The sequence below is a fragment of the Euwallacea similis genome, chromosome 7 (genome assembly GCF_039881205.1).
Source record: "Euwallacea similis isolate ESF13 chromosome 7, ESF131.1, whole genome shotgun sequence".
NCBI lineage: Eukaryota > Metazoa > Arthropoda > Insecta > Coleoptera > Curculionidae > Euwallacea > Euwallacea similis.
The window spans coordinates 6,770,870-6,797,822 of record NC_089615.1 but is presented as its reverse complement, the minus strand read 5'-3'; the positions used below and the strand labels follow the sequence as shown (position 1 = coordinate 6,797,822).

The 26,953-nt window shown below is 34.0% G+C and overlaps 2 protein-coding genes across 5 annotated transcripts in view; one reads left to right on the top strand and one right to left on the bottom strand.

The window, feature by feature from the left end:
* LOC136410127 (tyrosine-protein phosphatase non-receptor type 13-like) overlaps nt 1–26,953 on the top strand; it is a 90,942-nt gene that overhangs the window by 30,109 nt on the left and 33,880 nt on the right. The gene's annotated exons all lie outside the window — the stretch shown is intronic.
* Hecw (Hecw ubiquitin protein ligase) overlaps nt 1–26,953 on the bottom strand; it is a 66,686-nt gene that overhangs the window by 21,721 nt on the left and 18,012 nt on the right. For 2 of the 4 annotated variants that reach the window (XM_066392100.1, XM_066392103.1), the window contains exons 2-12: nt 22,128–22,226; nt 20,269–20,604; nt 19,348–19,551; nt 18,695–18,989; nt 18,214–18,426; nt 17,572–17,849; nt 17,264–17,446; nt 13,533–13,804; nt 13,228–13,413; nt 13,037–13,135; nt 9,410–9,666 (exon numbers count right to left, since the gene is read on the bottom strand). In XM_066392100.1, the coding sequence (XP_066248197.1) occupies nt 9,410–9,666; nt 13,037–13,135; nt 13,228–13,413; nt 13,533–13,804; nt 17,264–17,446; nt 17,572–17,849; nt 18,214–18,426; nt 18,695–18,989; nt 19,348–19,551; nt 20,269–20,604; nt 22,128–22,226 (2,422 nt within the window). Of the gene's footprint in view, nt 1–9,409; nt 9,667–12,035; nt 12,156–13,036; nt 13,136–13,227; nt 13,414–13,532; nt 13,805–17,263; nt 17,447–17,571; nt 17,850–18,213; nt 18,427–18,694; nt 18,990–19,347; nt 19,552–20,268; nt 20,605–22,127; nt 22,227–26,953 lie in introns of those variants that run through there. The other 2 variants (XM_066392102.1, XM_066392104.1) reach the window with 2 other exon arrangements.

Here is a 26,953-nt window from a genome sequence, read left to right as displayed (position 1 = left end):
AAAATTTAACTATTTTTCTGAAACTGCTCGACTAAATACCCTGAATTTGATATGAACTTTAGGACTTTTTAACTGTAAAATGCTTCAATCGATCCTTGTAAACCGGCCTTTCAAATTTTTAGGGGCCAAAAATACAGAGTTATTCATTTTTTAAGTTCATTGATATAGAAAGGAGGGAGGAGGTCAAATCCTCAGTCTAAACAAATAGGCTCTTTAACGTTATATCTTTTTTTTTAATTTGGCACCGATTTGTGGTCCAAAATTTGTGGCCTTTGTCGTTTTTAATAAATTTTGAATAATAAATATTACTCCAAAATGTATTTTGTGTTAAAGATATGTCGATCAACCAATCACATAGTCGTATTTTAAAAACGGCATCTCCATATTACTGGCCTTGACAAAGTGACGAAGGTGCTCTAAGAAAATCATCCTAGTAGGATTGTATCTTGAAAAATAGGAGCCCACTTATAAGATTCCGCTAAACGGCTTTAACGATATTCTACTTCAAAATGTATATTCAAAATTACATATTAAAAATCAAATATTAAACAATAAAACAAAGTAACCATAATAATAAAATATGGTTAAATGGTAATACGGTAATGATTAAAGTATACAACATTGTAATCCAGTAATATTTTTAATACTTTTTTGTAATTTACTTCGGTACTGCATGGTTTTTTCATTATTTTCATACCAAAATTAAGGTATCGCATTCAGTTTAGTTGCTCAATCTGATTACTTCTTTTCGTTTTGAATTCATACGAGGCGATTCATATATCGCTTACGAGGTTTTGCCCTTTAATCACTCTTCTTATACACCTGAACCTTGAAGTTTAATGTCTTTATATATTAACTTTGTACAACCTAATAACTAGGAAGATATTCACTTTTGAAAATGTGCTACTAAGAGTTGGATGAACCAATTTCGTCCATATACACGTACGTTAAATCAAACTAAAAAACTACATCAGTAAAAGATTGGATCCCATTTCCTCAACCAAAACCGCGATGACTAAAATTACGGAGCGTATTGCCTAATTTAAATTCTTACTTAATGGCCCTTTCAAAAGACTGAATAAAAATTGTATCGAAAAGGTCTAATATCTCCCCAAAAAAGAAGGAACGAAGATTCTTTCACACGTAAAATTCGTCTAACGGTAGTCCATCTCTCGGTTTGCAGCAGGTGGGAATCTCTACCTGATGTTGAAGGTCTTTTGTGCTACCCAGGAAGATCCATTGTCGGACATATTTGGTACGCCCGCGGAAAATCAGGGATTATCGGTTATCGGGTTATCGAATGTGCTTCTCAACGACATGTGTCGGAAGCCTTTTCGGTATTCACCTTTTTGTATTTCGATCTGTTGTTGTTCTATGAATGAACAAGAATTTAAAGATATATTGTGTACCATATGCATTTACGAAAGAATAAAGTTTGCATCCGTCCAAACTTATATTTTTTTGTAGGCATGGGAAATTCCCCTGTATTTTTGCAACAGACCATCGCGTGCAGCAAAAGGGGTATCAACTGACTTGCACAACATGCACACATGACTAATATTTAAATCTAACACAATAGTGCAATTAACGCATTACTTAATAGCGCATTTCTAAGTATTTTTATCTGTAGGTAGATTCTGGGCCTTGACTCGTTGACCAATGTTTAACTAACCTGAAGTTCTATTTTTAATCTTATGCAGAAGTACTTAGTTGTAAGGGTACCGTTAGATCTAGTATATACGACCATCCGGCTGTTGCTCTTGCGAATAAAAAATATCCATAAGATTGGCATGTATTGTGCCATTACGTAAAAAGCACTGCCCGAAACCATTGATCAGACGCACTTTTGGACAAAAATGTAGTTACGTGTTGGGCTTTGGGCTATTATAAAGTGATATTAAATGGGTTTTCAGTCGACAGAATTGGAGCAAAGGCGGAATTTTCTTAGCGAGTTGTTATCGCCTTCGTATTACTCGATATTACATAGATATCCTTTCTGCAATTTCGCTACATAGAGACAAAGACCAATTTTTAACAGCATTTCCAAGAATTTTTCGAGGACTGTAATTGCAGATTATGACCGGCGCTACATGAGCGCACATATTAAATTTTCATCATGTTCAACGTGATTTCCTGCATATGTCGCCGTTACTCTACCATGTATTTACATCAATATTTCATTATGTCGTTTTCTCATTTCTATCGGCGACTCGATTACCGTACCATATACCTCATTAATAAATTATAATTTACGTGCTTTCGCTAAGTTTTTCGATTTTTATTCACCCTACACAAGAGAATCAATGAGAGACTGTAAAATGGAGAGAAATTTGAGGCTTCATTAAAGGTGTATTTTACCTTTACAATACTTACCGCCAAAGGACTGCACGACACCACTGCTTTCTTCGGGATCAAATTGCAAATGTGACTACTTGTCCATAGTGCATTGCATTAATTACTACAGAAATTAATTCATCAGCGAAAAGCTTCTATTTTAGGATTAAACCTTTTCAAGAGTCAGCATCCGTTTTAATACGTCAAATTATTTTAACGCACATCACTGATGGTTTAGTTAACAAAATATAAATTTTTTGCTCAATTTAGAAAGTTCTTCACTTTTTTCCATTATTTTCATGTCTGCAATCGTTTTTCAGTTCTTTGCAAAAGATTAGGAATGCACATGCTTTTCCCAAAACAATGTGTGTTCCCATTTAGATTTCCAGGTATATAATAAATTATGATAGAAATATGACAGTGTTTCAAATTCTATTAGATTATGTACATTTTTTTAAACATAAGTAATTCTTACGAAAAAATTATAAGCATTGTAGTTATTTTACAAATAACTGAAAAATGATGACACATACGGAAATAATGCAAGAAATGCGAAAAACTTTCTAAACTGAACGGGGAATCAAATTTCGATAAGTAGATGGTCAATGGCGTGCGATAAAAAAAAGTTTAGAATAGTACAAAAGGATCCTGGTTTATGCAGCAAATTGCATTATTTTTTATTGCAAATTTTGCTGTTTAACTTTGACCACCTAATTTTAGGAGACCTGGTATTTCAGATTTTTAAAAAATTCTTTCAAAACTTGTTCTTTTTTATCAAGGGTCCTTGTAGGTACCATGAAATGCATTTCCACTACGCCATTGTATTTAGAGGAGTACTTTTCCCATACCTTCATGGGTGGGGACGCTCGTTTACCACAATTAAAATGAATCAAAATTGGATTTTTTGGTTGATTTTGGTGCTTTTAGATATCGTTTTTCTGCTAAGCCTTTAAGTTTCCTTTACTAATCCAATTGCAAATATTTGCCATTGACACATCGTACTTAGAAGAGAATTTTCTTATAAATTAGATATTAAATTTTTATCAAAATCTTTTTTTTTCGTTGATTTTAGCGCTTTTTTAATGTCATCAAATAAAAGCTGATCTCAATAAAATTGTAATTTTTGTTATTTTTCCACAATATTTGGAATAATATTTTCGTTGGCTTAGACGCTCTTTTTATTAAACAAACTTTTCAAAATCTAGTGGGGCGTCTTTATTTTATCAAATTTAGATTTTAGAGACTTAATGGTAAAAAAACAACAAATTATCGAAAGCTTGGTAGCTTAAAAGTTTTATTCCTACTGCCCACGACCGACAACACAAAATTTCTTTAATCTACGGTCTAACTTGTCGGTCAAGACTGCCGTCCTACTTATCTATAAAGACTGACAACCCTTTAACACGAAATAAAATCTGGAATCATAATATTACCAGTACTCGATAAGGTTTTCTTTCCATTCGCCTGAATATCACATAAAAACAATATGAAATTGTTTAATGAGATCCATTATTGCTGGTTGTTCGATTATTATTATGTTAATAACCAGCGATGATTAGTTTACGATCTGCATGACTCAGCGGCCCCGATCGATCTATTAATTTCAGATGGGTATCTGCGAATTTCTTCGTAGCACCGGGACAAAAATGGTTTACCGTTCAACCAATCAATCCAGTTTAGATGACTTACGCTACCCGGGCGTCGAAAAGTTAAGGTATGGTCAAGATTGTCACACCGCAGTGACGCACTCTGAATAATTTCCCCCCATCATGAACTGATTGTCCATCGGTCGTTCAACTGGGCTACATTTTTTTCTTCTGAGTTTTTTCCCCAAGAAAATCTCGCTTACGAAACATCCCATTATTTCCTAGACAGAGTACAGTTTGAAGCCTTGAACTTTAAGTTTCTTTCGCCTTTTATAACGTTGTGTAATTAGTTTATATTGTCTACAGTTAAGTAATAATGTTATAACGTTTTGATCTATTTAATTATAATTTTATAATAAATAAACGTGGCGATGTTCCACGAGCAATAAAAAAAGACAGTGAGGATTAATTGAAAATTCCTATAGATGAACAGTTATGTCCTTGAAAAATGATACAGGGAAATGTCTTGTGGCAGTAAAGAGTAAAGTCGTGTCCGAGGAAAACGGTTGCGTGGCAGGTGCACCCATCGGGTTGAAAACCTTTAAGACAGTTAGAGGGCGGATAAGCCCCCTATAGAAAGCTTCCTGAAATGACTAACAGGGCCAGTAATTAACTTTGAGCATATTTGAAACATACAAACGACCCTTTAGTCAAACGGTCACTTCACGGTCTAATTGCTCCTGCTGACATCCTGTTGGGGACAATTTGTACCAGTAAAATAACGGTCAGTTGAACCAAGAAAAAATGACCGTAGTTTTCACAACCCGATATCAAATCTTAAAAAGAAGTGAAAAGTATTCTCAAGACAGAAATTAACGTAGCTTAACTAAATATAACAGGCCATGTCTATGTTTCCATATCTAATTTCGTTGACAGAGGATACATAAGGAGCAGATGTTGTGTCTAGTCTCCTGCGGTTTTTTCTTTATTTAGGAGGCGGTTTTGATTCAAACTGGAGATATACAATAGACAACTAGTGACGGGTTAATTTATTTTCAGAAATATGTTAGTGATTGAAAATAATGAGAAACCCTCCAAAAGTATGTTGACCAAGAGCAATTTATTTCAATCTCTATCAAATTGCCTTCAAGACTTCTAATTGAATACCAAGAATTATTTTGTGTGTGGTTCAATCCATGAAAAACTATACCAAGGACGAATACCTCGCCTATTATCGATCTATTACCTGTTATTGATCTGCAGATGGCAAAAACTGGAAATAATCAGCATTTTTTAACGGGTTTGTAGAGTTTAGAGGACTTTAATTATATGCAGAAGGCGGAGCACGATGAAAATTAGATGCAATTAGATTGATTTGTTTGTGATAGTGGGTACGTTATTGACTACTTTAATACATTTATAGTTTTTCTGTGTAAATGAGGAAACTGATTTGCAATTCAAAGGTTTTTTGTTTGTAATTTCACTTGTTTGTCCTGCAGGGACGTGACTGAACAGAGAAAGAACTAACAACATAAAAAACAATAAATATTTATAAGAATGTTAGAAATATCGGGAGCAGAGGTTTTAAAATTATATATGGTAAAATGATTAACTATAACAATCCATATTAGACATAAGACCGGAGAATTAAATAAGTTAATTTTTTCACTTTTGTGTTCATGAATATCCACTGATAATATCATAATAATACTTATCCACTCTATTCTAATCTTACTACGATCTTTGTTCAACTGATGTAGTAGTACTATTTCGACATTTCATTTGTCCTTTGCCTGATTATTCAAATTATGGTCAGCTTCTGCAGCATAACGCCTCTTTTCTGATTTATTTTCGCCAAATTTAGCCACTTTTTTTCAGCTTCTTTCTGGGTTTTCACGAAGTTCATATCGTCGCAACAAGTGGCCGATGCAGGTAAAAACAGAGAAAAAAGGTCTATTGTGGCGCTAGCGCGACGTGTGATTGCCTCTTTTTATGTAGTCCATATAATCTGGTACGTTCGTTTACGTTTTTTGATTAAGACTATACAGCGAACGTGAAGCAATTAGGTGGGCAGAAAAATCAAGACGAATTTGTAAGCGTCCTTGTAAATCAACAAAATCCATCTCAAACTGGACAATGACAGTAATTTGATATTTTTGTACCTTGTAATATGAATATTTGTGAATTTCTCGAGAAGAAACAAATAATATTTAAAATGGCTTTACGGTGAGAAATCTGCAGTAGATAGACAAAGGCTCTTTCAAATTCAATTCGAAAATCGACGCGTTGCATCTGAGACAACGATTTACAAAAATTATGATAAATTTTGAAACTTATGGTTGCTTGGTGTATCTAAGTTACAGAAGTCACAATTTGCAGCACGATAATCAAGGGCAACGAGACATTTTATCCCAGATCAGAGCAGGGTCTCAATGTTTACTTAGGTTTATAGATTCCTTGATTGTCAGTTCACCTTTTTCTTTGTTTAATATTATTCCCATTGTTTTTTTCAATTTCGTGATTCTATAATTTCATTCAATGCAGTCGATTTATGCATTCTTTGTTCGAAAATTCCCTACCTTTACATACTGTTATTGTCGACAATTTTGTGCTTTACAGAATATATGATTTGAAGAATTGTTTGACTAAACAGAGTGTAAAGATGCAAAATGCGAAGTACAAAGACGCAGATACAGGTATTTCTATCTTTTTGTGAGTTTTTAATGTGCACACACAATACTAATAAAAGCGGTCTAGTGTCAGCACCAAATGCAGAATTTCAATTCCACAATGTTCCAACTTAGACTACATCTAAATAGCGAAAAAATTAGTCATCACAATAGGTCGCACAAAAACCCACGAATTGCAAGCAACAAAACGTGTCTATAGCGATCGACAAGGCATTCAGTGATCAAAATAATACACATTTTTTAATCTCTCATATCGGTCTAACATTTCGATATAATGCTTTTTATACTGTTTTATTAAAATTAAATTTCTTAATAAATATGTTGCCTATTAGAATGCACAATGTTATGCAGGTAGTACTTATGAGTAAAGTAGTTACTATTATTTTTAAATGCTTACTTATTTGACTTTTTACCATTCAACGATGGGTCTGATCCACTGCAATGAGAAGATGTATTTACCTACAAATATTTTTTTGTGTGATCTAGCATGATGACTAATTTCTTCGTTTTTTAAATATAGTATGTATAATATCTATGAGTGATTGCTAACTGCTTAACAACATCTAAAGATACAGGACGCATTCCACAATAAGTACTAAAACAGTCACCCAAATCAAACTACATAGGTACTCGTAACCATCCGGCAAATTGAGTGTCAATCAACTATCGCCTCGCAGATCTCCCAGGGACAATCTACGCATACTTTCAACTCTGAAAATATATAATTTTGCATCGTTCTGAAACGTGCTAGCAAGAAGATAATGAAATTATAATCGTCAATAAGAGAGCTCGATCAGCACTGGTTGGCTGCTATGTCGTCCTTGCACATTTTTGTCTTTACTTCGATAATGTTCAACTGTAAATAACCGTTTAGCAAACTGTATCAAATAAATCGACTCTCTTCCTATTTAATCTCAAACCAGACAATAAGCATTTTTTTATTTAGGTCGCAGAATTGCCCTATTGTCCATTAAGCGAATTATTATTTGTAGCTGGCAGCGCGTGAAACTCCAGATGCATTTGTTATGAACACCTCAGCTTCCGAGAGTTTTATTCATCCCAAAATATTTTACAACTAAATGTAATTAGATGGGCAATTGTGCCTAATCGCTATGGCATGCATCACTGACAAAGAGATTGTTGACCTGAAGGTCTCATGCAAAGAATGCCCTAGTGTTAACTGATTATATTTAAATTATCCCACAAGACGTCGCATTAAACCCAATCTTCACACCTTAAGATTTAATAATCCACGGTATACACACCATTTGAGTACTGTAAAGCAATTAATCCAGTGGAGCGTAACAAACTACATTGATTAGGTGTTTTTTTGGCACAAGTTGTTAAGCTTAAACTGTTCTATCATCACCTGACCGAATACGCATGGAAAAATTTTAAGGCTCCCCTAAGTAAAAGCTGACCTAAATTATCTGGCAGTCTTCTAAAGTTCCTAAGTACAGATTTTTTTTGTTACTGGGTTAGCAAGAATTATAACAATTACGTAACATATGTGATGCTGATAAAATTGCAACCTGGTTGTACGTATATCGCAGACCATTGTTTAGACTTCTCCCACAATTTAAGCCCAAACAACCCGACAATTTTCAGTGAAACATGTAAATTGTTATTTAATTTTAACTGTGACAAGTCCATCAAGGGGTTACGCGAATCCTAATGAGATCATCCTATGATCTAAACTCAATTACGCCATAAATTGTTGAAATTAAATAATAATTTGAGTCATTACGACGGTAAATTCTTTAATTTAAAGTTGAAGGGCTTATGTCGAGCGTTTCGAAAATTTTATATCTAATGCACTAAAATTGGATTTATAAAACGAATAAAATAAAATAAGACCGTAGTAAAAATGTGATGTCATATTTAATTTTTGAGAAATGCTTCCATCCACCATTTTCAATCGAAACATTGTTTTATGATTCTTTATTGACCACTATCCAAACATATAAAAGTGCTTCTACTACCCACCAACTACTCACCTCTATTAAATCAGAAAGTTGGGGACACTGTTGCGAAATTTACAAATTATCATCATTTATATGTATTTTTAAATTGTATTTTCCGAAAGAACACGGTGAAAAGACGAAATTGAAATAATCGCTTCCCCGTGGCGGTGTCCAGCAACAATCATCCGGCATTGAATTTGCCGAAAACTATTAGTATTTATTTTCTCCCAGAAGTATTCAATCATATATCGATCTACGTGTTTCTGGTGGAATTAAAGACATTTTCCTACGAGTATGCAGTAAAGTTGCTTAACTGTGAACATTTGTGAATTGAAAGTAGCACTTTACTGCACACACATCAAAGTGATATATGCGGTGACAAATTATTTTGTTAGTATTTGAAATTGACATGCGTAGGGCAAAACATTTTACCACACATGTGCATGTAAAAAATTTTCCGTATGCTGACACACATGCCTTCGTAGGAAAAATATTGCATCTAAAACGTGCTAAAATATTTTTACCGCACTTGTTAGGGTTTAATTACGTCTATTGCACAATAAGAGCATTTTATAAGAATTGGCGTATCCAAAATTTAATTAAAACATCTAAAAATGTTTTGCAGGAATCAATAATATGTAAATTTCTAAATAAAATGTAGCACCCTCTAGTTTCATAGCGGTGCTGCCAAAAACGGTTGGGCCAGTCCTACATATCTTAAAATAATATCAGCAAGCACATCCAAAAGTGTGTTAAGCCTTAGCACGTTAATAAATTAAGAATCGCCCATTTTCTTTTCGGTAACACTGAACAAAAAACCTTTTCCATGACTTACCTGAGCAATATCGTAAAATTGACATCATGGCTCAATCTATCCAAGGCTGTAGTACCATCTACTCGAACGGCGTTGATTTTATCTCTAAGGGATGAAGAACTGCCTACTGGCGAGTGCCTCTCCTTAAGGATATCGAAGATATTGGGCTGTCGCAGGAAGGCCACGACTTTGTCGTTATAGGCCACAGGTACTTCTGGAAAGTTTGTTTGGACGTTCGCGGTTGTGGTGGTTGTTGGACGGGGTGGCGGAACTGGAGCCTGGAAGTAAATAGAAAAGGGTTTTTAATACTATAGAAATACAACATTACTATAGCTAATAGGCACTTACTCGAAAGGAGTTGCTAATGTTTAGAAAATGGTGATAAACAAATCTCATTTAGACCAGAAGACATGATATAGTATCAGAAAGTATGGGTTATAATAGGCTGCGTGTAAATTCATAAATATGGTTTTAATAAGGAACCTGAATAAATATTTCCTGATTACTTCGAATCAGAAGTTCTTACTATATTTATATATTCATTAGTTTTTGTTTATAATGAACTCCAGAGTCTTCAAAAGTAATGTGTTTTACATCAATAAACATATTCAATAACAAACATTGACAATGAAAATTGAACAGAGGCATGCTAAATTTCTGTGTCAAGCCATGCTAAGTTTCTATGTCCCTGGGTGTAACGGCGGTTATACAAGGTGTTTGAAGTCTTGTGATTTTCTATTGAAGGGGTGATAAACCATTTTAAAGAAGTCTATGAAACCAAAAACGTTCCCGTAGTAGCTTAAAGTTGTCACCATATTGCTAAACACAATGATTCGCTCTATGTACCTAGGAATCGACATTACTAATAAACTGTAAGCTCTGTCTTACATGTAAAGTACATGTAAAGAAATATCTTATAAAAGTTCTTTCAAATGGTGCTGCATAAAAATATATATCCAGTTAATCGACTTAGAAGGGTCAAAGGGCCAATAAGTTGACCCTTCAACAGACCGGTCAAAATGTTTATTAAAAATTTATGCTAGAAATGATTACGACGAATAGCATATCGATTATCGACCGCCCAGATATGAGTGTTATACATTTTTTATGCCTTTGTGTATAAACATTGATACATCGATAGCTAATACAAAATTGGAAAAGTATGTAACTTTATCATGTTTTCCTAGAAACCATCTCTAAAATCTATCCACTGTTTGCAATGTTTTATTGTAACCTTAAGTTCGCATTTAATTTCCTGATAATATTATAATCAGTTATTTACATCAGTAAAACAACAACAAACGCTGAGGTTTTTGAACCTCGATTGGTTTCAATAAGTGGTTGAATTAGGAGAACGTCGATGTGTGACCTTTTACGGACAAGCATGTTACCTGTAACACTGAACAACAGTGAATTTGATCGGAAATGAATTCGACTCATATCGATCATGTTTAATGGAATAAAAACGGTTCCAATTATGTTTTAACAACGTTTGATCCATAATAATAATTTCATTGTATGTGAAACTTTTCTTTATTTGGAAAGTTAGAACCCTTATATCACATGAACATAAGCGAATTTTACTGATAAGATGTTAAAAAACAAGCTCCGTTAAAAACTGCAACCGTATCTCGAAAAATAAGGAAAGAAATTTTCAAGATTTAGAATGAACGTGAGTGAATAAATGAGCAGAAATGTACATGGATGATGGGAGGTATTTTTAACTAAACAACATTTTGATACATCTGGAAAAACATTAAGTTTAATAATAATTTTCTCAATTTTTTTGGAGAGTTGAGTAACACTCTGATTTGAAGGATTTCTGAGCTAAACTCATCTAAATATTAAATTTAAAAACGTCGTATTGTATTCTATTATAACAAAACAAGCACAATAATTTCAAATTACAACTCCAATTTGATAGTAAATATTTTCAGCACCGATAAAAGATCGAGCCAAATAATTGTATCCACGGAATATAATACATGGGTTTCCCTGTGTACAACGTACAATATAGAGTCAAAAAAATGCGGAAACCAGTGATTCATCATCTAAAAAGCTCTCAATGTTTTTCTCATAGCTAGCATAGTCTATTATGACCTTTAACTGCTGGAAGCATTTTAATATAGGTAATTATTTTTATGCAAAGAAACGCGTTTTCTGTTCAATGGGAACTGAGTCAACTTTAGGAACATATTTGAGAAGATCAGCGTAATTTGAACTTTTATAGAGAACTAGAGTTTAAATCTCGAGACAGCTGGGTTGCTGGGCAAATTTACTCTTGTTTTTGCAAATACATTGTTATTACTAATATTGAATATTTAATCGAGTCCTCAGTAGGATAGATGGGTAGGATGAATGTTATTCTTTTTCTTTTCGTTATTGGAATATTGTGTCTCGCAGAGGTGATTTTGGATTTTTAGCATTAAGAAGACCATACCGTCGAAACCTTGATAGCTGACCAATTCGAAGACTGCTTTAGGTTTCTCCTAAATCGATATAGTATTGTTAACTTTACAAGGACGCAAAATTTACTACATAATTAGTTTTATAGATAACTTCATTACGTTTTTTTCCATAACTTTATCTAACTAGTTATTTCGTTTAGTTCAGGGTCAGATTAGCTTTATTCCTACAACACACTTACCAGAAAATGCTGTCGTCGAAAAACCCACATAAAACTATGCACGTTTCCGATCATAGTTAAACTCAACTTAATAGCAGCTCTACCACTTTAAGTCACTTTGGAGTCACGAAAGCGTAATCTGCTGTATCAATCATGAACTTCAGTTGAATCTGCAGAGTTGTTTGAATTTCAGAACGCGTATAGTGATAATCTGTTGATCAACACAATAAATTTCTAATTGAAGGTTGTTATCGCTTTAGGGTGTCGTTCATGTTTGCTAAATTAAGGCTTATTATTATCTATTTGTGTATTTAATTTATGGGGGTCAACAACATTTTAAGGAGGTAAATATGGATTTAGGTCGGCATTTATCGTTAATATACGTAGGATTTCATATTTCGTTAAAATTTGCGAGAAATGTTTGAAATAATTAAAAACGCTTTTTTAAATTTTACATTTCAAAAAGGAATATTTTAACTTTTATGGACATATATGCTGTTCCACCTTATTTAAAATCAAGTAGTACCGATGTAATCGATTGTTTTACGCGGGTTTAAATAAATAATGGATTGAACAGTTTAAATGTAAGTTGCTAACTTACGATTACATATTTTTAAATTTTGTTTTAAAAATAACTTGTTCTAACTAAAAATATACAACCAAGGAGCAATCAAATGAGTATGTCAAACACGTAAACAAAAAAAAGCGCAACATGACTAACACGGCGCACTGTAATATTGTTCAGGTAAATAGGAACCGCATCAACAAACTTTCAAAAGCTCTCAGTCTAAGCAGCTATGATGCGTTTTAAGGGCCTAGATCTGTTCATTTATTTCGGAACGAGTCATTGGTCGCGTTTTAGATGATGATATTTAACCATTTTAATCGACTTTGAAATATAAAAGTCGTACATCGAAGGAGCGACGTGGAATCGTATCCCTGTAGACTTCAGTTAAATTTGGTACACCCAAAACAGAAAACAAATCAAAACAAAAACTTCAACGCCAAGTACAAATACTCACTTCTAAATCATCCGAAAACCTCCTGACAGACACACAATCGAGAGGAAGTCTCGGATCCATGTACGTGGTTTTCTTGTTAGTATGGTCTATAAAGAATGGCTAGGAAAAATTGCGAATATTAGGGACTGTTAGTTGTGACATAACACCAAAAGCAAGCAATGAATGATCTGAATGGTAACTAAAACACTTACCTTTGCAGCACTATCTTTCTTCGTATCCCAACCATTCGGCATATCTTTACCGGTATCCGCAAACATATTCACTAAGGCCACCAGTTCTTTATTATGTTGATATCTCTCAAAATAGGCCGGATCCCTTCGTATTCTGATGATCATGTGTTTGAGGGGTGAGTGGCGATTATATAAAGAAGTGGCCTCCTTTACAAAAGAAAAATAGACAATTTTTAACAGAAAACAGAAAATTAAATACTAAACACTAATTTGATTCTAATACACTTATTATCGGAGAATGCAGTTCTTAAAAATTATCGTCTTACTTGATTCATGTGAAGAATAGTGAAAAAATCAGGCCTATTTAACAAGCGACATCCAGGAGGTTGATCAGATAAATCTCCGCCATCCAACCTATTCGAACTAATCGTCCTCCTGATACTCTGATACCGCCTGTCCAACTGTCTTCTATGCTGCTCTGCTCCAACAATATTCGATGTATTTGTGGCGTTGCCCCTAGGCCTAGTCCAGGAGGTAGTTCTCGTAGAGTGGTCGATATAAAACACTCGGCCATGACTGTCCATTCTGGCATCCCAAACTATGAAATAATACAAAGCCATAAGATTAAAAACTTTGCTCGTGTTACTAACAGTGGTGAAGCCACAAAGAACCAGTTCTTCAACGTCCTGTTAGAAAGCTGTCGACAACTGTCAGTTAAGAACTAACTGGCACATGAAGAGTTGTTCATGCGAAAGTTAATACTTAAGTGTTAAAGTAAAGATAACTACCCGAAATTCCTCCACATTTCAAAGACATTTTGAGTGAATTACCTCTAACTGTAAGCTACTTCACATGCAGTTTTAGCAGGGCATTGAAAAACTAGTCCACAGAGCAAAAAGTTGTAAATTGAAAGTGTTTCAAAATATAAGTGGATATTTATACAGGGAGCTATCTCTTAAACCGTAAGAATTAAAAGATCGGTTAAACAGGCGAAAGTTTTCAAATATAATAGTCAAATTAGATTCAAACCCGACTTTGCTAAATTTTATTTAACTTAGGAAATATTAAAGAAAAATGAAAATCTGCACAAACGGGTTTTTTAACGTACATCCAAAATTTTTTACAAAAAAAAACTTCAATACGAAATTTTATTTCCTTTTTACAGCCTACGTACTAATATTAATATATTTCATTTTTGGTATATTATTTTCTGAGATACTGATCCTATCTTCAATTTTAAAATATAAATCAGATATTTTTGATTGTATTTTGAGAATATTTTTATCCCCAATTTAATGATGAATCACATGATTTCACATTTCAAGGTTTCATTTAAAAAACGCCATCGTCATCATATTTTAATGAAAATTTCAGTTCGCATATGGACTTGACTTTAAAAATAGATGATACATTATACCGAAGCATCATATTATTAAAAAAACAATTATCTTAACATAAATTCGGAAGGTATCTATAAATACAAAACCGTAGAAAACTTATTACTTCGTGACCTGTATGAAATAGACATTTACACTTTGTTAATATTTTTGTTGTTCGCACAAACTTGGGCGTTGGACATCTAAATGGATAAGTATATGGAATATCAGTTAAGAGGTACATGTACATTAGCGACTTTTCTAAAATTATGATTGTACTAATATCAAGGGATAAGATGCATTTAAATCTACTTACAGATTAGATAAAGTTAATTCTACATATGTTCAATAATGATAGCTTTATTTGAGTGTCCACCACAGTCTAATATAGTGTTTAAACACATTTAATAAGTGTTTAAAAAGAAGTCGTTGTCTAGTAGGTAAGATAATGTAATATAATCTTAATAAACCATACTTCTTTTCGAATTTGCTTTAACATGAGAATTTCGAGATCTAAAAAACTATTTTAAAATTGTCTTACGATTTTGTAACTTATATACAAATCAAGCTTGTTTGACAAAATTGTTACAAAACCAAGAACGTGAACAACACTCAGACACTAGGAGATAATTATTTATTAACTTAAGCTAAGAACAAAATATACATTGTCCCACATATAAAAGGTAAAAAAAAAGTATGGAAATTAGTTTTAAGGTATTGCCAATGTCCCAACTTCAATATAAATGTAAACAAGATAACGACACACCCAAAGCGCAAAATAGCTATGTGGAGGATGGTTTTCTATTAAGACTAAAATTGCTGAGAAGTTTTAATGATAAGCAACTTTCTGATCACTTTGAAAATATTTCTCTAAATTACTCGTAAATATTTTCGTGCATAGGTAATCCTTTAAATATAAATATAAACGTCTAGTTCGGAGATATTGCGAGCCGTATTACTTAAAAAAATTGAGTAAAAGAATATTCTTTTAACCCTGTAAACAATTTTTTATTCAGTTCATTAAAGGGGTTGAAATTATTGGACATTTGTATACTGTTTGGTCTCGCTGTATATTCTCAAACTCAAGTAAAATATTTTCAAATTAAGATGATTTGCTTATCTTATGCACTATACATAATAGAAAAACATGAGTGAAAGAGATTCAAAAAAATTTGCCAATAAATTTATTTGAATGAAACATCCTGTGACCTCAGGTAGAAGGATGTGATTTCTCTTTATTGATAAAAAAATATTTTTTCCTAAATATAGAATTATATATTTAAATTCCCACCATTTCCCTAACTAACATGCAGGTATCACCAGTTTAAGTTAAAACAAAGGGATTTTACAAGTGGGAGAAGGACCACACAAGGTTTAATATGTCTCCGAGAAAGACCAACAACGATGTGGGCCGAGTCACTTGGGCCGACATCTCCATTTCGATGTTTAGATTAGTATAGATTTCACTGCCTTCGCGACAATGTATTTTTTTAATATCAGAGCAAAAAACAGCAATGTAAATAAATGCAAAAAAACGATTCATCTGCCCACGCCAATCGCTAGCCTCGCAACCCACTTTGGTAGTCTTTGTCGGAGGCATATTAAACCTTATGCGGTCTTTCTCCCACTGGTACAATTCCTATATTTCCATTTGAGCTGGTGATACCTGTATATCGTTTCAGCATCCGCAGTTGAAGATCCCTAAAAAATGGTAATTTGGAATCCAAAAACAACCCTTCAGTTTATCCAGCTTGTAGAGAAACGGGAACTTTTATGGAACCCGGATCATAAAGACTACAATAATAACGCCAAAACTTGGAAAGCTATTGAAAAAATGATGAAGATTAGTACTAAAAATTTAAAGTATAAATTAAATCAATTGAAGAAACAATATAGAAAAAATCGCAACTTGCCGAATTCAAAGAAGTGGTACGCATATAAACCATTAGACAAATTTCTGAAAAAACTGCCCTGGCCGGAAAATAATGTAAGTATACAACAAAATCATTGAAATGCAAACCTGAATCCTCTCGTCTTCCCAGGATTTCCAAAAATTAGCTTTCACAATCACATAAAATACTGGCCAAATCGGCACAATAATGATGATGGTGATCTATTTTAATGCATTTGTATATTTTTGAGAAGGTCTACAATAACAGTCAAATTCTTGGTGCTTTTGAAACATTTTGTTGTTTTTACTCCACTTATTCACTTATTTTGAAGACGCAATTTCCCAATACAAATAATAATTCATCCCAGACTTCAACATCAGACCCCATGAAAACTTCTACGATAGAAAATTATCTCCTAACTGGAAACATTAAAGGAAAAACGCCTAAACCACATGTGAACCAAGACAAATCTGGACCAGGAATCTCAGAAAAAAGTACTTAGATGGGAAGATTTCGAGAATAGTTGATAAAGCTTTGACTCCTGATCAGATTAACAACAAACATTACTTTAAGTAGTTGAAGATAATTTAACATATTAGCAAACAGATTGTTCATGACATGTGACAAAATTGATGTTAATTACGCAAATAATAGATAAATCCTAAACGACTTATGGACATTTAGACCAATCAAGTATATGTATAGATGATCAAAGTTCGGATTGTTGTATTTTAGAAAAAGTAGTAATTTTAATTTTAAATAACATGAATCATGAAATGCCAAACTTACATGGTGGAAGTGGTTCCTCGTGCTCTCCCGGCACTTCCGCATGCGTCAACAGTCGATGGGTTCTTTCAGGAATCGAAGGCAATCTGGTTGTGCTTACTCTTTGTAAAGGAAGAGGCACTCCTCCACTTGCTTCACCACCATTTTCTGGCGATAATCTAGGCCGCAAAGTAGGCTTTGGCGCCGCTAAAGTTAAGAAAATAATAATGGCAAAGGAAGCATTCGCAGCCGAACTATTTATTGATCAAAATAGAAACCACCTATTTAAACCAAAATAATTAGAGATAAATAATACTGTTTTTTACACAAACCTTTATTCCTTAACTCGGACATCGCAATTAGGCCAATTTGAGGTGTTTCCATGCTAGCGCATGCGTCAATTCCGCTGCAATTGTTTTCAATGGTGTCCACTAGTCTCAGACTATCCTCAGTTCTCAAAGGAATATCCGGAGGGTCCGTAGATTTCAAACTGGGCGGCCTAAGTTCCCCTGACCCTCGGTGCTTTCGAGAATGATGCGTTGGAGTCGGCGGGCATACCGGAAGGGTGTTTGAAATACCCGCTACTCTTGCTAAAGCTTTAGGGTGGGGCCTAAAGACATAAATTATTCATTTATTTATTGTAGAATTTTACATAACAGGAGTTGGTATATAAAAAGAATTGAAAGAGGGGAGCGAGGTTGAAGAACAAAAATTGCTACATTTCATTAGCAATTGTGTTAAAACTATAGTTGCTGTATAAAGTTATCTAAATTCAAAGTTTATGATTGCCACAAATTACAAGGCCCAAAAACATACTATAAATATATTAATAACCAAATTGTCTATATTAGATATTTGTAGATACGTAAAATAAATAATACATCGCGTTTCATTACAGCCTCCTTCCTCACCTCCAGGCTTGTCATTCCACATTTTTTCTCTTAATGGTTCGTGGTCCAAAAAGAATTTCTTACCTGACAATTTCTTTCGCTTCCCGTTTAGTTTTAGACTGATGCAGAGGGGTTCCAGGTAGCTCGGTTTCGCTATCAGGTTTCTGTAGTGACCCTACTCTAATTAAAGGTTTATGGGGTTTACTGGCTAAATTGCTATCACTTTCGCATTCCAGAACGCCGTCCACCTCATCATTGGATGCGCTGCTACTTTGAGCGGATTGCGTCGAACTATGGCTAAATAAAAGAATAGCAAGAATATATTTTCATAAAAATTAAAAGAATATAACAATCATTAGAAAACTCATATGCATAAATACATATGTAAATTTCAATGTTCATTCAAATCATACTAAAATTGTGTGTTTGGTACCCAAACATCGAAGTCTAGTCAAATTTAGTCGATTAATACTTGCTATACAAACAAAGAAATAGAAACAACTGACAAACAACTCATCAAGAAAAGCTTTAAAAACCAAAAAATGAACATTATTCAAATACACACCTGTCTTTACTTTCTAACACATTATGAGCATTCGCAGGACTAGATTCTAAACTTTTACTGAGTACTGTAGTTAGGTAGTTGTCGCAACCGATGAGCTTTTCGGTAGGATCGACAAACATGGACTTCATCTTCTGAGACGAGGAGGAACAGGAACCAGCATCACCTTCGGACAATTCAGACGCGGATTTGTACTCTTCATCCGTGTCGATGATGTCAAAATTGAAACTGTCTTCTAACGTTAGATGTTTCTTGGGTTTGGTTTGGCGTTCTACGGAAGGTGGACTGAAGGCGGAACCTAGAATATATGAGAATAAGTTTGTATGAAAAGACAATTGAAAGTACTCTAGCTGGTTAAAAAAAACATGTTGTATAATAACTGAAAATTTGTCATTATTTATTTTGCAAAAGACAGAAGTCCACAGAATGTAAATAAATTAACATTTATCATCAAATTAATTTCTTAACGAGAGTAGGAACCTTGTTGCATAACAGAACTACACCCCAATAGTAACAGATTATATAAACATTTAGGAAATACTTTTATCAGCCCCATGAATGGTTCAGTGTTTCCAATTTTACTATCGCTCTTAGTTCTCTGCACTTTTCACTACTTTGGATTGTTGATATATTTTGATGTCATATGTGAAACCTACCTAGGGCATGTGATCGTTCCAAAGGCCTATGCATCGCCCTAGGAGGTAAAGGTGGGGCATTCTCGTCGCCGATATCCATTGAAAGTGTGCCTTCCAAGGTCTTATTCTCATCCTCCGGTGATGAAGAGCTATGGGCATTCCATATTTGTAAGTATTCTCTGCTGGGAGATTTTCCAGCTTTAGAACGGATTTTCTTCTTTGTACCTATGGAACAACCAACTTTATTCAACGGTTTAGAAACTATTTTAAACATCTAGTACATCCAGGTTGGTCACCAACACTAACCCAATAACTAACTGTAATCTAGAATTTTCCTGGATATGCCAATAGGTTGAATGTGATAACTTATATTTTCCACAAGGACGCAATTAGCTTTTTATATGTAATAAGTAGCACACCTTCAATTATCTCTTTAATTGAGTATGTATTATTTTTCTCCATGACAATTTAGATTTGGCAACAATATTCATGTGGTACATTATATATTTTAAGGAAATGTTGGAAAGTATTTAAAGTAAATTAATATAGTGCCTATTGATCAAGAGCAACAAATACTAGATGTAGTTTATTATATTATGTGGACATATTGGCCATAAACTAAAATCACTCTCAAGACAATACGATACTTGTGTGTTAAAACCACGGTACAAAACAGACATTACTATTTCAAACTAAAATTGAACAAAGTCATATTAAGAACGAATGGTATATTGTTCTGCAGATGAGTCTAAATTTAGGTAGTAACCTCGATATATTGCATCGATTTATATGCTTTAGTAGTTCCTAATGATACATACACCTTGTTCAATTGTAAAAATATAAGTTTTCGGTATCTACAGTTCATTCCAAATGCAAGCCAACTATGTACTTGTTATTTAGTTATAAAAAAAAAAGTAATAAGACATACAAATAAATGTTTACCTCCTATTGTGTTGAAGCCATTCGTAAGCGACTTCTTCTTAGCTCCCAAACAGGTCTCTCTAGTAGGGCCCAAATCTTCCATAGATGCTGAAGTTCTAAATGAATCCAAAGTTTCCACGGAATTTGAATTTTTAATGGAAAACACAGTATGCTGCCCTTCAGAATGTTGGGGCAAATCGTCTTCGTGCTCGTCCTGGAAGGCATCGTTTTCAATTCCGTTGCATTTGTTTTTCTTATTTTTCACCAGACGTTTCAGTTTGTGGAAGGGATCTGATTGGGCCAGATACTCTAGAGTGGCGGAGTCGTAATAGCGGAAGCAAAGGAGTTTCTCGCAGTCTGGAATTAGTTGGTATGAAAATGTGTTTTCAGCGATAAAGTTACAACGAATACAATTGAAAAAAATTCTGAAAATATGAAAACTGGAAAAATCTTCATTATCCTCTGTTATCTATTCACAAATAATGATTTATGATACAAAAAATTGTTTTAAATATTTACTGTCTATAAAACTGTGTATTAACTAGGATCCAGGAGACACTTAACAAACAAGTTATTAGTATTAAAAAATATAGATTTTTAAAAAAATACGCTCCCCAAAACGTACCTCGTTCGCACCAATTTGTAGTACCTTGTCTATTGAACACCATAATCAAAACAGGAAAATAGCATAATGAGTTCAAAACAAAGGAACTCGGTATACTTTTTAAGTAGAGTAATGTAAATTCAAAGAACTCTTACGAAAGAGCAGTAAATTCAATTAGACACATACAGTTTTAATGTTTTACACTTAGTGATAGAAAAATAGACAGTTTTCAATAACGTTCATACATTGACCGTCAGTAATCAACTCAAATGTTAACACGTACTCTTACTGGCACATTTTTAAATAGTTTTTAGCCCGTCGGCCAAAGTGTAACCATTAACGTTTAACGTTTACGGTTACGTTCATAAGAATTCATGAAAAAAGATAATTTATGGGGTTACACATCTGTGTTTGTCAATAATTTTATTTGTGACTTGGAAGAGAAAAAGTAAATTGATAATGAGGTTAGACCGAATCAACAAATTAAGCCGTAATTTCAACTTGCACTCATCAAGTAATTATACTGATGTAAATTGTCAATCACCTAGTCACATAACAATAAAACGAAAAATTCCAAAGTTGTAACCGCATACTTTCAAGATTTGGTTCATGAAAGTACTCGCTCAGGGGTAACAACGAACAAACCCATCCAATGCTCAATATACAAAAAATGGAGGAAAGTTTATCGCTCGCTCGATTTTTTTATTGATTTGATTTTGGAAGCAAAGAATTAGATTGATTTTTAATTGGTTTTGAAATATAAGTTTCAATGCCTTTTCTCTAACTAAATTTAAATGACTCATTTTTAAATTATGTTTAACTTCGATTCTCCTTTCGTAACTATTAAAGTTATCATAGAAAAAGGGTAGAAAAGATAGGGCAAAAATGAATATGAAGGAAATAAAAATTACAGCATAGAAATTTGCAAAGAGAAAGAGATAAACCGAAGTGAGAAAAGAACCAGCCACCTCTGGCAAGAAAATCATTTTAAACGACTTCAAAAGACTACAAAGAAAATCTAAGATTTATCAAGCTATTTTCCTTTTGGCGTTTTTCAGGAAAATACAATTTCTTTCCATTGAATAGAATGTGATAACATAGCTTAACTACGTCCATACAATATGGACTGAATGAAATAATTACAACGGAAATTCGCTATTATTTCTTTAACCTGAGTTATTAACAAAAATCTCTTTGAAAACGTGTTATAAAATCATTGCAACTATACAAGAATTGTCAGAGACTTGTTAAGAATTTATTTTAAGTGCCTGCTTACCAGGATTGACTTGTCTCGAGATATCTAAAAGCCACATAGTATCTTGTCGGTCCCCACGAACCAGCTGTTTAGAAAGGATTTCATCAACGCTTGCGCTATCTGTAAAAAAAGAAAAACTCTTAGCAAAAGACGCTAGTAATAATACTTATTGCTAGAACCTTCATCACAGCTGAAGATTCTGAGAAAATCCCCGTGTAGAAATGTTTATAATGTTAATATATTTGCATACATCAACAGCGCTATTTCGGCATATCAATCAGCCAATTAATCGCTTTTTTTAGTCACAACCAGTACAAACAATTACTTAATTTGTCTACAACAGCAATAAATTAAATCCTTAAACGAATTTTAATTTATTCATAACTTAATACCTACCTACTAACTTATTCACCATAAAAGGTAGAATGCGGATCTATGGCGCACTTTAAAGACTTTTACCTTCAAAGATATTAGAAAATAATTTAAAATAAATCTATACGGGTAAAAACACTTTACGAGTATCAGTAATTGGAAATAAATTTTTTTCTAGAAAAATGTCAAATGATTTAAATTAGATAATGTTATGAGTCAAGGCTACCTATGAAGTGTATAAATAATTAATAGAGGAAATTCGCTTTGCGCTACTACCGAGGGCTGAGACAGGTCTCATTAATTACTTGCCGCGGTGGCATTAATTAATTTATGTTTTATGTAGAGATATGTGCAGAATACGAGACCAAGTAAAAGTGAACTTGAAAGTGGAAGCAGGTTTGTAGACTAAATCGACACATGGAATTGCATGTGAAAACGAGTAAATGATGATAGTGTTGAGCTAAAGGATGCTACACTCGTACAAGAAGATTAAAAGAGCTGCTTTTCCATAATGAAAAGGTACAAAATATAAAGAAAGAATTAAAAAATGTGCAACAAAACTTCAGGGAAAAAATTAATTCAGAGAAGCAAAACAATATAAAACTAACAATTGGGCATAAGAGGGCAACCAACTAATCCAAACCACACACACTTCTTCGACTCCTGTGCTTATGTCCCTCAGGGACAGTCCCAGCCGTCACAGCTTGGATTATCAGGAATCCCGAGGTTTTTTGGTGAGTAAATCTTTGGTGAATCCTACCCAACCTGGTCACTAGATCATCCGACCGGGTGTCTTATTAAAGATTTTCCGGGTGCCAAAAAAAGGAAGGCTACGAAAATGTAATAGTTCAACTTTTCGCTTTTGACCCGCAGAGTAAGTAGTCTTGCAAATAACAGACTGGTACTTACGTAAATTAAATGAGGAACCAATTTTTGAACTAATCTCACAGAAATCTCTCCAAACACACGCACTAAAACCTTCGCAAATAAGGGGCTCACACCTCAACTAGTATTGTTGAGTCACTCCTCTCTACCAGGTCCACCTTTAGGTAGACCTAGGGATGGTCATACTATAAAATCGGCGCGTGACTCAATGAATACTACGAATACGAAAAGCGTGAACGAAACCATTGTCACGCACGTTTCGCATCCGATCATCAACGGTCGCTTTTCGGAATGAGCCGCATTCCATTGATAAATTAATATCCTTCCGGTCATAGAATACATATTAGCAGGTACTATACCGGAAATTGGGCAGGATCGGCTTCAAAATAGCATTACCGAAATCTGTAGACGTATCGACAGATTCGAAAGCAGCTGAATAAATAGAGAAAAACAGGTTGTATATTATTGACTTAAAGGTACGAATATAGCACGTATCCCAAAGAGCGACGGATCGAGGCAGCTAGTTACCGAAATCTCAAAAACTGTTAGAAAGAAGTTTTCTTTCTTTAAGTAATATGTCATTCTATGAGTTAAAGGTGTGCACCAAATGTTAAATTGACACCTTGAAAAATAGTTGACTTAATGAAAAAATTATTTTTTACAATAATTAAGTAAGGCGATCACAAACAGACCCATTTCCGCCTAACTCACATGAAGAGTCAAAGTTTCGGAGTTTTACAAGAGACTTATACAGGGTAAGCAAAAACATAATGTAACTTCATGAAACTTTCCTCATCATATAATTTTGAGAAAAAATAGCGAACCTGATTCTCCTCCGTAGGAATATGAAGATGGACACAAAACATCGTTCTTTTTCTATATCTTGACCCATTAATTGTATACCGTTTAATTATATTTAAACTATACCGAATTTTCGGAAGAAAAATGTTTTTCAATATATCTGTTTACGGTTGATTAAATATATAAATAACATTTTTATTTATTCTTTTGTTCGGAAAAAAGAGTATACGATGATGACAAATTCCCTGAAAGCCAGTTCAAAATAGGTTAAATAAATGTAGATGGCAAACGAAGACTGGGTCAACACGTAATAAGTAGTAATATTGGTGATGAAAATGTAAAGCTTTTTACTGCGACAATGAAGTTGAGTAAACTTTGACTGAGTATGTCCAATCCTCCCACGAAATTAGTCAATTTCACCTCTTACAGACTGGCCTGTTTACTGCAGTACAACAAAAGTTGATGAATAGATGCCTTGATTGCGTGTAATCAATTGCGATTCGTTAATTCTGCAAGGGCAACTTTTGACTTTTTTCGTTTGTGTTAAGGTAAGTACATAAACCTACGTTTCCGAGGATTTTTTGAGACGTAATAAGCAAAAGGGCTTTTGGAAAGAACGGAGTGAATTATATTATGGCAGAAACAGTCCAGAACTAATTTTCGTGCTAAAATCCACGTTTTATTTAAGATTACTTTTGGTAATGTGAAAAGCAGGGAGTGATAAATTAAACTCCGATCTGTCACGGTCGAAAGCCAAGTAACGGGTAAATGAAAAAATTCCTGGTCAAGAATACTGTGGAAAAATTTCCAAACATGACTTGTATTTCGTAATTCGAATTTCGAACCACCAAGACTTGTGTCAGCGATAGCTGCAGTATGCGTAGCTCTAATCCAAAAACGAGAGAAACGTAAAAATCTAGAGCAGTGGTAATTTAAAGATTGATTGCCCAAAAGATATGACAACAGTCACATATCGAACCAGATTATTGACATATTAAACCAGGGATTAAACCGGCAATAAACTGCAATGGGTACTACACCTGGCTAAAAACATTTTACGACTTCAGTTTTCGGTTGTACGATTCTGTCGTAAACAGACGTACACGATTCTATTCAATAAAATTGTACCGCTGCAGTTCACAGGTTTAACTGCGGTCCAATCTCAATCGACAATGTTCAACACTATTGGTCGTGCACATACACGATCAAATGTTGTTCGATTACCTCGTATTCAAAGAAGTCGTACCGCGGCATTAGACCATGAAAGGAGGCTTTTAGGCAAAATCGAGATAGGCATGTATACTTTTACCTTACCAAATACTAAACGATACATATAAAATTAAGACCACATCCTCTTTTCATAAAATAATGAGTGAGGTGCAGGCAAACTTATAAAAATACAGAAGATGGCTTTTTTTTCGAGACAGGGTACGTCTAAGGCGACTGATGTGAACGTTTTAGAATTATTTGCAAAATATGAAACAAAACAGCCCTATTTTAATATACTCATTGTTTATTAGAATTCGATAACAGAGCACAGTATCGATTTGACATGATATAAAAATGTGCATATTTCTAAACAATTTAAAGATTCCTAAATTAAACAGAAAGAACTGCCCAGTGGCGTACCATAATTTAGGGCAACATGGCAACATAGTAAGCTGCATGCCATAGGGCTCGAAAAATTGCTATAAATTTTTAATTTTAACCAATTTCCCCAAATCTTACCATTTGAAAGATTTCAATAACACCACAAGCATTCCGAATTCCGTGTAAATCAACAGTTCTTTTTGGGCTTCAAATTCTTCCCTTTTTCTTTTTACTTCCTCCCTTACAGTTCAGTAGTAATATATGCCGAAATTCGTTAGTACCGGATATAGGACATCCGATTTAATTTTTACGACCAGCAGGTAACAATAAAGCTTGTTCCTTCCGTTCGAAGGGAAAACATCTGTTTCTTGAAAACAGAGACAGCGACTTAACAACTATAACGTTGGGGTTGGTAAGGAGAATGACAAATAGGAATAAATCCTTTAGAAAGTCGATTAGAATTGTTCAAGGGATTAGGGTGGATGCGGAGGTCTCGAAGTGTGAAAGGTTGTAGCGTTCACAGGTTTAACTAGTTGACCAGTGGGAGTTATTGCTGCTAATGGGTTCTTATGCAAAAAGGATTTTGAAGCATGTTAAAACTGGTCGATCTCACAGCTTTTGTGACTAGATTTCACGTGCCTACTGACATATTTGGATTAGTTTTGCTCACATTTAAAGTGAAACCGTTAAGATAATTGGCACAAAAATTAAGTTTCCTACTTATCTCCCTTTAAAGTCCTCTTTTATGGTTCATATAATCAAAGTTGAACACCTATTTAGCTAAATATATATATGATTATCACACCTACATATGTAGTTTTTATCAAGAGTCGTTTTCGCACATTCTAAATGACCATCCAAATGGCACCGCTTCACCGATGTGCTTTTACTTTCACACTCGACGGTGCTCAGCAGTTTTGGTTGGACCATGGACATGCCATCGCAATGTACATCAAGTAATGAAATATTTAAAGTATTTTGTGGGTTCATCCTGCAAATATTGGAAAGCATAAGTTTAGAGGAGCTTATGATCATGGACTATTTTAAGGAAGTTGAAGAAAGACCGAAAGAAGTTTGTTAGCTTAGAAAAAATTTTTTCATCTAGATCAAAACGAACTCAATATATTCATGAAATGACAGTCAATAATGTTGGAAATTTAAGTTACTTTCCAGAAAAGCCATAAATGAAGTCAGCTGAG